The following is a 12,694-nucleotide window of genomic DNA, read 5'->3' as shown; positions in this document are numbered from 1 at the left end:
AGCTACTCGGGAGGCTTAGGCAGGAGAATAGCTTGAACCCAGGAGGTGGAGGTTGCAGTGAGCTGAGATTGTGCCATTACACTCCAGCCTGGGCGACAAAGTGAGACTCCATCTCAAAAAAAAAAAAAAAATTTCATGATAAACATAATCTTCTGAGACTTCCTTTTTGCACTCAACGTTGTTACTAAGATTCAGCTACATTTTTTTAGTTCATTCGTTTTTCCATATTGCATATAATTCCATGGGTGACTATACCCTGATTTCTTCATCAGATTGCCTTATTTACTGCTGTGAACATTCTTGCACACATGTCCTGGCAGGTGTGTGTGTTTTCAGGGGCTGAGACAGGTGGATCACCTGAGGTCAGGAGTTCGAGACCAGCCCGGCCAACATAGTGAAACCCCATCTCTACTAAAAATACAAAATTTAGCCAGGCGTGGTGGCTGGCACCTATAATCCCAGCTACTCGGGAGCCTGAGACAGGAGAATTGCTTGAACCCAGGAGGCAGAGGTTGCAGTGAGCTGAGATCGAGCCACTGCACTCCAGCCTGGGTGATGGAGATGAGACTCCGTCTTAAAAAAAAAAAAAAAAATCAGCCAGGCTTGGTGGTGCACACCAGTAGTCCCAGCTACTCGAAAAGCTGAGGCAGGAGGATCACCTAAGCCCAGGAGGTCAAGGCTGCAGTGAACCATGTTTGAGGTACTGGGCTCCAGCCTATGTAACAGACCCTGTCTGTAGTTAAACCAAAACTCCCATTGAGTTACTTGTTGACACCAAGTGTCATCAGAGTACTTTCTTAGAACATGGCCTAATTCAGAATTATTGTTATTGTTGTTAGTTGCAGAGACTAGCTAGAGGCCCCTTAAACAGCTTTGCTCTTCCTGGGTGGAGAACTAAACTAAGTTTCCCAGCCTTTCATGTGACTGGGGTCATGACTGTTCCCAGCCAATGAGGTGTGAGAAGAGAAGAGGAAGTCCATTTCCGGGCCAGATCCCTCAAATGGCCCATTGAGGGTCATTGCTACCCTTTTTCTTCCCTTGCTGACTGGCAGTTTGTAGAATAGGGGATCCATCTAAGTACCCTAAGAGAAGGTAGAGCTACAGACTAGAAGAGTCTTATCCTCTGACTCATCCCATGGATGGCTGCCCATTTGAGCTGAGTTAGGAGAGAGAAATCACTTAGTATGGTGAGCCACTAAGATTTAGGAGCTGTTTAGCATACTATTTTATATTATGATTAGTATTCAGATTGCAGGTTCAGCTTCTGAATAAGCTTAAGAACTTTAACTTCGGCCGGGCGCGGTGGCTCAAGCCTGTAATCCCAGCACTTTGGGAGGCCGAGACGGGCGGATCACGAGGTCAGGAGATCGAGACCATCCTGGCTAACACAGTGAAACCCCGTCTCTACTAAAAATACAAAAACTAGCGGGCGAGGCGGCGGGCGCCTGTAGTCCCAGCTACTCGGGAGGCTGAGGCAGGAGAATGGCGTAAACCCGGAGGCGGAGCTTGCAGTGAGCTGAGATCCGGCCACTGCACTCCAGTCCAGGCGACAGAGCGAGACTCCGCCTCAAAAAAAAAAAAAAAAAAAGAACTTTAACTTCTACCCCTATGGCCTATGCCAGGGGAAGATGGGACTTACAGGGTGTTTGTAAAAATCATGGTAGAAAAACTTGCATACATATGTATATAAAGATAGATTAAAAAAAAAAACTATACATATTTAAAGATACTGTAAGGTTGTGATTTCCTGAGCAGGATGGATTGGGCAGACAAAGTCAGCAATGCCCCTACTCCTGAGAGAGGCCTCGCCCTCCCTGTTCAGTAAGTCTTGAGTCTGCAACTGGCTCTCGGAGTCATATTGGATCCCCAATCATCTGCAGCCTGGTGTCCTAAGAGCAAGCCAGATAGCTAGGGGGCAGAGGCTCAGCGGCTGGGATAAGGCTGTTCTCATAAGGGTTGGAGTAGGGGCCGTCGGATAAGCCCCCTTGGGCTCCCTGGGAGTCCCCTGAGCTGTAGTCAGTTGAGATGCCAGAGTCAGATACGACAAGGTACAGGTACTTTAGGTGGGGTGGGGTAGGGGGCAGCTCAGGGGACAGTGCCCATGGACGCAAGAGCTGGGAGCTGGGGTCCAGGATGGTGTACTCGAAGCTGGCAGCCGAGGCTCCCTCTGGGCTAGGCTTTGAGGCCAAAGCAGATGAGCAGGAGGATGCTTCTGAGCCTTCATCCATGGCCACTGTGTCCACACTGCCACCAGGCCCTGGGAGGTCCTCACTGGGCGGGTTCCGGGGCAGCAACCATTTGTCCAGCACCAGATAGGTATCCTGGGCATGCCCACTGCCCACCGGCTCCAGCAGGGGCCCCTCATCATCTGTCCCTGGCTCCACTGCCTGCATCGTCCCCCAGCAGCGCTCTGAGAGGACTTCCAGGGAGGCAGGTGGGTCCTCTGTGAAGGGGGTGCAGGGGCTCCACCACAGGCAGCCGTCGTTCTGGTACAGCCACAGCTGAAGAAATAGCACCAACCTGCTCAGAGAGGCCTGCAGTTTGGCTGCAAGAAGCAGGGAACCCCAGGCACTGAGGGGACAACCAGGTCACCTACCTGGAAGTTACCCTTGTGGGTGGTGAAGAGGCCTTCAAACTCGCTCTCTGGGCTCGGGATGCCAGGCCAGATCTTCTGCTTCAGAGCCCTGTTGAAGCCCGTATTAACAGTTATATAGACATGACTCACTGAACACCCACCAATACCCCTCCACTCCCAGTCACAGGGGCACAGATACTCCTGGTCCCTGTGATCACAATGGAGGCAGAGGAGTGCATCAGGGCTGGGGGACAGGGTTTTTTTTTTTTTTTTGAGACGGAGTCTAGCTCTGTCGCCCAGGCTGGAGTGCAGTGGCGCGATCTCGGCTCACTGCAAGCTCCGCCTCCTGGGTTTACGCCATTCTCCTGCCTCAGCCTCCCAAGTAGCTGGGACTACAGGAGCCCGCCACGTCGCCCGGCTAGTTTTTTGTATTTTTTAGTAGAGACGGGGTTTCACCGTGTTAGCCAGGATGGTCTCGATCTCCTGACCTCGTGATCCGCCCGTCTCGGCCTCCCAAAGTGCTGGGATTACAGGCTTGAGCCACCGCGCCCGGCTTTTTTTTTTTTTTTGAGACGGAGTCTCGCTCTGTCGCCCAGGCTGGAATGCAGTGGCCGGATCTCAGCTCACTGCAACTTCCGCCTCCTGGGTTTACGCCATTCTCCTGCCTCAGCCTCCGGGTAGCTGGGACTACAGGCGCCCACCACCGCGCCCGGCTAGTTTTTTGTATTTTTTTAGTAGAGACGGGGTTTCACCGTGTTAGCCAGGATGGTCTCGATCTCCTGACCTCGTGATCCGCCCATCTCGGCCTCCCAAAGTGCTGGGATTACAGGCTTGAGCCACCGCGCCTGGCCGGGACAGGGGTTTTGACTGAAGCATCAGCAAGGCCCTACAAAAGGGTAACTGGAACAGGGTATTGAAGGGTGCATAGGAGTTCAATATACCTTGGTCATTCTCCCTTTAATCCTGGTCATGGCCAGGTGCAGTGGCTTACACCAGCACTGTAATCCCAGCACTTTGGGAGGCTGAGGTGGGAGGATCACTTGAACCCAGGAGTTCAAGGCCACCCTGAGAAACATAGTGAGACCCCATCTCTAAAAAAAAAAAAAATCAAAAAACCAAAACCCTGGCCCAGACTTTTCCAGGAGGTCCATGATGTCACATCATAGATAAATATTATGTTGTTATGTTACCTTCTGGAGTAACGAGAGAAGGCATTCAGAATAAAATCCAAGCTGGGCACGGTCGCTCACGCCTATAATCCCAGCGCTTTGAGAGGCTGATGTGAGCAGATCACCTGAGGTCAGGAGTTCGAGACCAGCCTGGTCAACATGATAGAACCTCGTCTCTACTAAAACTACAAAATTAGTAGGGCATGCACGCCTGTAATCCCAGCTACTCAGGCAGTTGAGGCAGGAGAATCGCTTGAACCAGGAGGTGGAGATTGCAGTGAGCCAAGACTGCTGCACTGCACTCCAGCCTGGGCAACAACAGTGACTCTGTCTCAAAAACAACAACACAAAAAGACATCCAAACTCCTCCCCACAACCCTGCAGAAGGCCCTGCATTATATGACCCCTGTCACCTCCCTCATCTCAACATCTGCCACACCCCCTTACATACTGCTCTAGCCATGTGGCAATTCATTTTTTTTTTTTTTGAGACGGAGTTTCACTCATGTTGCCCAGGCTGGAGTGCAATGGTGCGATCTCGGCCCACCCACAACCTCCACATCCCAGGTTCAAGCGTTTCTCCCACCTCAGCCTCCTGAGTAGCTGGAATTACAGGTGTAATGTGCCACCACGCTTGGCTAATTTTGTATTTTTAGTAGAGACAGGGTTTCTCCATGTTGGTCAGGCTGGTTGCAAACTCCGAACCTCAGGTGATCCGTCTGCCTCGGCCTCCCAAAGTGCTGGGATTACAGGCGTGAGTCACCGCACCTGGCCCTGCGGCCCTGCCATGTGGCAATTCTTGAAGCTGGCTGAATGTTCCAATCTCATTCCCACCTCAGGGCCTTTGCCCTTGCCATTTCTTCTCCCCACTTTTCAAGCAGCTGCTTCCTTCCAACCTTCGGGTTTCCACTCTGATGTCACCTCCTCCTGGAGGCCTTCCCTGATCATCCTGTCATGTCCCCACATCCTGTTTGTTTCTGTGATATCATTCATTATAATTTATCATCAGATATTTCTTGGGTCCCTTGTTTGTTGACTTGAGATCCACAAGGTCAGAGACTTGTGGTCAGGCTCTGGCTTGTTCTCCATTCTCCCTCCAGTGCCTGGCACATGTTTGGCACTCAGTATGTATTTTCCAACCAAGTAAAGGAACAGGGCCATGAAAGACAACTAGAAGATTGCTAGCGGACAAGGCAGGAAGGGTATTTCAGACAGAGGGAACAGGATGGGCAAAAGCTTGGGGGTGTGAAACCACCTGGTGTGTGCTTGGAATTACAAATACCTCAGAATGGTTGGTCTGATCATAGTGTCTTGAGGAGCTACACTGCAGGGGTGGGAGGCATTCAGGGGCTTAAATTCTTTCACCAAATTCATCTGGTTGATTTTACAAAGGTGATGACATTGGGGAAAGGAACCAGCAAAGGGACCCAAGAAATGGCAGCCCCTGATGCAGAAGGAAAATCAGGTGAAAGTCCCCAAGAGCAGAAAATGTTAAGGAACAGTCTGGGTCTAGTCTGGCATGCATCCCAGCCCTGCCACTGACGTGACTCCTTACTGCATGACCTTGGGCAAGTGCGTGTCTCTCTCAGCCTAGGTTTCCATAGTGAAAGAGGACCCTTGGCGAGGAGGAGTCTGGGCCTAGCGCCCGAATGGGGAGCTCACCGGCGGTGGGAGAGCAGGGCGAGCACGGTCAGCAGCACCAGGATGAGCACGAGGATGAGGGAGAGCGTCAGGATGAGGGGGTCCAGGTCTGAGAGGCGGGGAGGAAGTTAGGGCGGTGGGCCTGGCCGGTGGTTCGCCCCGGCTCCTCCTACACCCCTTCCTGGGGCCTCACCGCTAGGCGTCAGCAGCGACACAGGCTCGGACCAGGCGCTCCAGAAGCCGCCGAAGCTCGGCTCAGCCATACGCGCGCGGACGGCGAAGGTGTAGCGCGTCCGGCCCCTGAGGTTGCTCAGCACACATTCGGTGCGGCCCTCCAGGATCTCCACCTGGGGGCGGAACCAGGGCGAGGGAGGCGAGTCAGACAAAAATAGAGCACTTGGGGACGGGCCTTGGTGGAACCGAGAATCGCAATGGGACCAATAAGAGTAGGGGGAGGAGCCCAAGAAAACTCGGGGCCCATCATAGAGAGAGACTCTGGTACCAAGGGGCGGGACCCGGGCAATTTAATAACTAGCCTAGCACGCGTAGAGGGAGCCGGGCGCTAAAGGAGTCTAGGGTTAACGAGCCAGAGGGAGAAGGGGTTGGGGTTCAGCAGGCTTGCGAGGACATTAGGAAAGGGGGCGTGTCTCAGCACCGGGGTAATGGGATGTGGGATGTCACGGACCGGCCCTGGAGGCGGCACTGGGTGCGACCTCGAGAGGCGTGGCTGAGCAGTAGTCAGTGGAGCTTTGGGGGCTGGGCCGTAGGGGCTGGTCTCACCCTCTGCACGCTCCCTGCGCCGTTGCGGGCCGAGACGTCCACCTCGTAGCGGATGTGGGACGTCATGGGTGCCTCAGGCGGCGGGAGCCAGCGCAACACTATGTGGCCGCCCTCGTCAGCCAGCCGCGCCACCAGCCCCACGGGGGCGTCCAGGAGCACTGCAGGCATGGGGGTTGGTCAGGTGGGCGAGGACTGAGACCCCTCTCCTCCGACCACTCCTCCATTCCCAGAGCACTTACCTACTTCATTGATGTGGATGATACGGTGATATCGCGGAGCGCCGGAGGCTGCTGTGACGCGCAACTCTAGGGGCACGAAGCTCGACGTGTCGGCTGTAGGCAGCGAACACCAGAAGCGCACCGCACCACGAGCCGTGGGAGCCTGGTGCAGGCGACAAAGCTTCCATGGCTCATCCCTGTTCGCCCAGGGACCCGGGAGGGAAGGGAGCAAGTTGGGAGTGTGGATCGGGGAGTTTGCGTTCCCCGGCCTGTGGGGGACTGTGTGTGTTTATGTCTCGCCTTGTGTGTGTGACAAGGTCTTCCTTTGTCGCCCAGGCTGGAGTGCAGTGGCGCTATCATGGCTCACTGCAGCCTCAAATTCCGGGGCTTAAGGAATCTTCCCACCTCAGCTTTCCAAGTATTTGAGACCACAGACACGCGCCACCACGCCGGTTTTTTTTTTTTTTTGAGACGGAGAGTTTCACTGTCGTTGCCCGAGCTGGAGTGCAATGGCGCTATCTCGGCTCATCGCAACCTCCGCCTCCCGGGTTCAAGCGATCCTCCTGCCTCAGACTCCCAAGTAGCTGGGATGACAGGCGTGCACCACCACGCCCACCTAATTTTGTATTTTTAGTAGAGACAGGGTTTCTCCATATTGGTCAGGCTGGTCTCAAACTCCCGACCTCAGGTGATCCGCCAGCCTCAGCCTCCCAAAGTGCTGGGATTACAGGCGTGAGCCACCGCGCCCAGTCTTTTTTTTTTTTTTTTTTTTTAGATGAAGTCTCGCTATGTCGCCCAGGTTGGAGTGCAGTGGCGCGATCTTGGCTCACTGCAATCTCCGCCTCCCGGTTCAAGCGATTCTCCTGCCTCAGCCTCCCGAGTAGCTGGAACTACAGGCGCCAGCCACCACGCCCGGCTAATTTTTTGTATTTTTAGTAGAGACGGGGTTTCACCGTGTTAGCCAGGATGGTCTCGATCTCCTGACCTCGTGATCCGCCCTCCTCGGCCTCCCTACGTGCTGGGATTACAGGCTTGGGCCACCGCGCCTGGCCTTTTTTTTTTTTTTTTTTTTTGAGACGGAGTCTTGCTCTGCCACCCAGGCTGGAGTGCAGTGGCCGGATCTCAGCTCACTGCAAGCTCCGCCTCCTGGGTTTACGCCATTCTCCTGCCTCAGGCTCCCGAGTAGCTGGGACCACAGGCGCCCGCCTCGTCGCCCGGCTAGCTTTTTGTATTTTTAAGTAGAGACAGGGTTTCACCGTTTTAGCCAGGATGGTCTCGATCTCCTGACCTCGTGATCCGCCCGTCTCGGCCTCCCAAAGTGCTGGGATTACAGGCTTGAGCCACCGCGCCCGGCTTTTTTTTTTTTTTTTTTAAGAGACTGGGATCTCGCTGTGTTGCCCTTTCTGGTCTTGAACTCCTGGGCTCAAGCAATTCTCCCCCCTCGACCTCCCAAAGAGTTGGGATTACAGTCATGAGTCACTGCTGGTCTCCTTTTGGATACTACCTCGAGAGGGCGTCCCAGCGCGGATGTAGTAAAGCCTAACCCTGGAGTTGGAGGCGTTGTTATCCCAGCCTGATGTTTGCTGTCGCGCTCCATCGGTGATCGCGGGAGTGTTCACGCCCCATAGGGGGCGTGCCAGAACTGGACCCGCAGGGTTCCCTCCAGTGACCACGACTGGAGGCGCCGTCGGGCCTCAAACAGCCGGGGACATCCGAGGCTACGACCTCCAAGGAGCTCTGCCCCACCCACTCCCTCCCTCCGCCCGAGGAGGCGCCCGCCGGATCGGACTCACTCGAGCTGGTAGGAGAAGTTGTAGTTGTCTGGGCCCACCCCAGCACTCGCCGCTTCCTCCCAGAAACACACCAAGTCCTCCAACCGCTCAGTGAAGCACAGAAGCTCTTCGGGTCCGCGGGCCGCCAGCAAGGCCGCTGGGGAGGGGCGACAAAGGAAGGGCATGGGGGGCTGAGCTCTGTCCTCGGAAGACAGCCCCCTCCTCTTCCCTCCCGCAGCCTGGGTGGACCCGATAAGAAAAAAGCCCCGCCCTGACATCTTCCCAAGCGGGGCCCTTGGAGGGGTCCGCAGAGGTGGTGCTCCCCTAATTCCCAGAGACAAGTTGCTCGCCTTACAGTCCCCCGCCGTCACCACTCGTGCACACCTGCCCACCCTGCGGGCAGTTGAGCTGGTCGCGGAGTTCAAGACCTTGAGCTCGGGGCTACCAGCCCCGCCCCAGCCTAGGACTTGCGCGCGGCTGGGGGTGTGTGCGGAGAGGCGGGCCCCCTATCGGCCCCGGCAGGCTCCCCGCCGACCGATAGCGCCAACCGTGTACCCCGCCTGCCTCCCTCCACCGGGCCGGGCAAGTGATCTGGCGCCCTCACGCAAATCGTGTTTACAGTAACCTGTGGCTTGGCCCCTCTAACTCGGATCCTCCCTCCCCTAGGGAGGGTCGGCTGGGTGCCCACCCCCCCAGGGACCTTAGCACCAAGCCTGCGCCCTTAGGATTTAGCATGTCCCAGACTCCCTGAAAAGGTAAAACGGGAACCGTAAGCCTACTGTAGCTCTTCCCCAGGACAAGATCAGGAGTCTTGAATCCTAACATGTCCCACCCCACCCCCGCCGATCCAAGACCTAGTCTAAGGGTTCAGATGCCAGCTTGGCCCCCAGGACCCGGTCTGAAAGTCCAGAAATAGGCATAGCCCCCAGGACCTAGGCTGGGAGTTCAGGGCCCAGCATGGTCCTGCAGGCTCCAGTGTAGGGGTCCACACGCAGCTCATCCTTACCTTTGCTCTCGAACTTGGGGTCCGGAAGGTTGGGCGGGGGCGCCCAGGCGGCCCCAGCGAGCAGGAGACAAAGGGAGCCGACCTGGGGCCACAAGGACGCCCCAAGGTGGTCCATGATACAGCCCCCGCCACGGGGAGCCCAGGGCTCCTGCCCCTCCGTCCCCCGCCCCTGGCACAGTCCACAGCTGGGTCAGCAGCTGCCTCCGCCGGACGCAGCTGACCAGGCCCTTCCCTACCAGGCGCCTCTAAGTGGCAGATCCCCGAGGAGGCGGGACCAACACAGCCTGGGTAGAGATAAGTTCTGGCGGGAGGGGGCAGGGGCCCTTCTCGGGCCCAGAGGCCGCTTGGGTGCAGGGGAGGGAGTTGGGCTGCAACAGCTCCCGTTCTGGCTTCAGACACACTTTTTTTTTTTTGCTGTGTGGCCCTGGACAGGTGACTTACCTTACCTGAGCTTCAGACTTCTCACCTGTAAAATCTAGCCTGGCACATAGCAAACATTCCAAAAAGTTTATCTACTGATTTTATCGCAGAAATCAACATCTCTTTCCAGCCTGGAAATAAATAAAAATTATTTTCTCTTTCACTTTTTTTTTTTTTTTTGAGACGGAGTCTCGCTCTGTCGCCCAGGCTGGAGTGCAGTGGCCGGATCTCAGCTGACTGCAAGCTCCGCCTCCTGGATTCACGCCATTCTCCTGCCTCAGCCTCCCGAGTAGCTGGGACTACAGACGCCCACCACCTCGCCCGGCTAGTTTTTTGTATTTAGTAGAGAGGGGGTTTCACCGTGTTAGCCAGGATGGTCCCGATCTCCTGACCTTGTGATCCGCCCGTCTCGGCCTCCCAAAGTGCTGGGATTACAGGCTTGAGCCACCGCGCCCGGCCCCTTCCTTTCTTCCTTCCTTCCTTCCTTCCTTCCTTCCTTCCTTCTTCCTTCCTTCCTTCCTTCCTTCCTTTCTTTCGTTTTCTTTCTTTCTTTCGTTTTCTTTCTTTCCTTCTTTCTCTCTCCTTCCTTCCTTTCTTCCTTCCTTCCCTTCCTCCCTCCCTCCTTCCTTCCTTTCTTTCCTTCTCTCTCCTTCCTTCCTTCTTTGCTTCTTTCTCTTTCCTTCCTTCTTTTCTTTCTTCCCTCCCTTCTTCCCTCCCTCCTTCCTTCCTTTCTTTCTTTCTTTCTTTCTTTCTTTCTTTCTTTCTTTCTTTCTTTCTTTCTTTCTTTCTTTCTTTCTCTTCTTTCTTTCTTCTTTCTTTCTTTTCTTTCCTTCTTCTTCCTTCCTTCCTTCCTTCCTTCCTTCCTTTTCTCTCTCTCACTCTGCCTCAGTCAGGGTGTTGCTCTGTCACCCAGGCTGCAGTGCAGTGGCACAATCATAGCTCACTGCAGCCTCTGTACTGAAGCAATCTTCCCACAACACCTGGCTCATTTTTAAAATTCTTTGTAGAGATGGGATCCCACTATGTTGTCCAGGCTTGTCTTGAAATCCTGGGCTTAAGCAATCCTCCAGCCTCCATCTCTCAACTACTGGGATTACCAGCATGAGCCACTGAAGCCGACTAATAATAATCCTTATAACGACCAGCAGTTGAGTGTTTGCACAGGGCTAGGCCATGCTCCTGGACAGTATGTATAATATGTGAGATTTTCATTTATGAATTTTCGGGAAAAAAATTTTACCACCCACATTTCTATTCTCTTGGGCTGGGCCCGGTGGCTCACGCCTATAATCCCAGCACTTTGGGAGGCCAATACAGGCAAATCACTTGAGGTCAGGAGTTCGAGACTAGCCTGGCCAACATAGTGAAATCCCATCTCTTCTAAAAATACAAAAATTAGCCAGGCATGGTGGCATGAGCCTGTAACCCCAGCTACTCAGGAGGCTGAGGCAGGAGAACTGCTTGAATCTGGGAGATGAAGATTGCAGTGAGACAAGATGGCGCCACTGCACTCCAGCCTGGGCAACAAACAGAGTGAGACTCTGCTCAAAAATTAATAATTGGCTGGGCACAGTGGCTCACGCCTGTAATCCCCGCACTTTGGGAGGCTGAGGCAGGTGGATCATGAGGTCAGGAGTTCGAGACCAGCCTGGCCAACATGGTGAAACCCCGTCTTTACTGAAAATACAAAAATTAGCCAGACGTAGGCTGGGTGCGGTGGCTCACGCCTGTAATCCCGGCACTTTGGGAGGTCGAGGAGGGCAGATCATGAGGTCAAGAGATTGAGACCATCCTGGCCAACACGGTGAAACCCTGTCTCTACCAAAAATACAAAAATTAGCTGGGCGTGGTGGTTCATGCCTGTAAATCCCAGCTACTTGGGAGGCTGAGGCAGGAGAATCGCTTGAACCCAGGAGCCAGAGGTTTCAGTGAGCCGAGATGATGCCATTGCACTCCAGCCTGGCGCCCGGCAACAGAGCAGGACTCCGTCTCAAAAAAAAAAAAAAAAAAAAAATTAGCCTGGCATGGTGTCATGCGCCTGTAATCCCAGCTACTCAGGAGGCTGAGGCAGGAGAATCACTTGAAACTGGAAGGCAGAGGTTGCAGTGAGCTGAGACTCCAGCCTGGGCAACAAGATCGAAACCCTGTCTCAAAAAAATAACTAAAAATAAAAAAATAAAAATGAAATAAAATAGCAATACTCCCACCCTGTTGCTATTAAGAAGGTGGGTTTTTTTGTTTTTGTTTGCAGCCAATGTGCTTATTGTCACCTGACATGCATTTGATGTTTTGTTATTGATTTGCTGCTACTTACTACTCCATGAAAGCAGGCTTTTTTTTTTTTTTTTTAAGATGGTGTCTCCCTCTGTCGCCCAGGTTGGGGTGCAATGATGCAATCTTGGCTCACTGCAGCCTTCGCCTCCCGGATTCAAGCAATTCTCCTTCCTCAGCCTCCAGAGTAGTTGGGACTACAGGTGTGTCCCACCACATCCAGCTAATTTTTTGTATTTTTAGTTGAAACGGGATTTTGCTGTGTTGGCCAGACTTGTCTTGAACTCCTGACCTCAAGTGATTCCCACCGCCTCAGCCTCCCAAAGTGCTGGGATTACTGGCATGAGCCACTGAGCCCAGCCAGGCAGGGATTTTTGTGTGTGTGTGTAGTCTCGCTCTTGTTGCCCAGGCTGGAGTGCAATGGTAGGATCTCGGTTCACTGCAACTCCCCGCCTCCCGGGTTCAAGTGATTCTCCTGCCTCCACCTCCCAGGTAGCTGGGATTACAGGCGCTTGCCACCACACCCAGTTATTTTTTATTTATTTATTTATTTATTTATTTTGGAGACGGAGTCTCGCTCTGTCGCCCAGGCTCGAGTGCAGTGGCGCGATCTCCACTCACTGCCAGCTCTGCCTCCTGGGTTTACGCCATTCTCCTGCCTCAGCCTTCCGAGTAACTGGGACTACAGGCACCCGCCACCACGCCCGGCTAATTTTTTTGTATTTTTAGTAGAGACGGAGTTTCACCGTGTTCGCCAGGATGGTCTCGATCTCCTGACCTCGTGATCTGCACACCCCAGCCTCCCAAAGTGCTGGGATTACAAGTGTGAGCCACCGCACCCA

General features: G+C 54.1%; 1 protein-coding gene across 2 annotated transcripts; it reads right to left on the bottom strand.

Moving 5' to 3' along the window:
* Positions 1-1,673: 1,673 nt before the first annotated feature.
* EPOR (erythropoietin receptor) lies at positions 1,674-9,470 on the bottom strand. Of its 2 annotated transcripts, none has more exons than XM_033195953.1 (8): positions 9,162-9,470; positions 8,248-8,312; positions 6,405-6,546; positions 6,166-6,323; positions 5,579-5,732; positions 5,407-5,494; positions 2,597-2,684; positions 1,674-2,501 (listed from the first exon to the last, which is right to left on the bottom strand). In XM_033195953.1, the coding sequence occupies exons 1-8, from the start codon at positions 9,274-9,276 to the stop codon at positions 1,890-1,892; spliced, it is 1,422 nt and encodes a 473-aa protein (XP_033051844.1). In that variant the 5' UTR covers positions 9,277-9,470; the 3' UTR covers positions 1,674-1,889. The 2 variants fall into 2 exon arrangements, with proteins under 2 accessions (XP_033051844.1, XP_033051843.1); XM_033195952.1 differs by having other exon boundaries at positions 6,405-6,580; positions 8,177-8,312; positions 9,162-9,442.
* Positions 9,471-12,694: the final 3,224 nt, after the last annotated feature.

Source organism: Trachypithecus francoisi, unplaced genomic scaffold, assembly GCF_009764315.1.
Source record: "Trachypithecus francoisi isolate TF-2019V2 unplaced genomic scaffold, Tfra_2.0 Lachesis_group5, whole genome shotgun sequence".
Lineage (NCBI taxonomy): Eukaryota > Metazoa > Chordata > Mammalia > Primates > Cercopithecidae > Trachypithecus > Trachypithecus francoisi.
The sequence above is the reverse complement of the archived record's forward strand: the minus strand, read 5'-3'. Positions and strand labels throughout refer to the sequence as shown.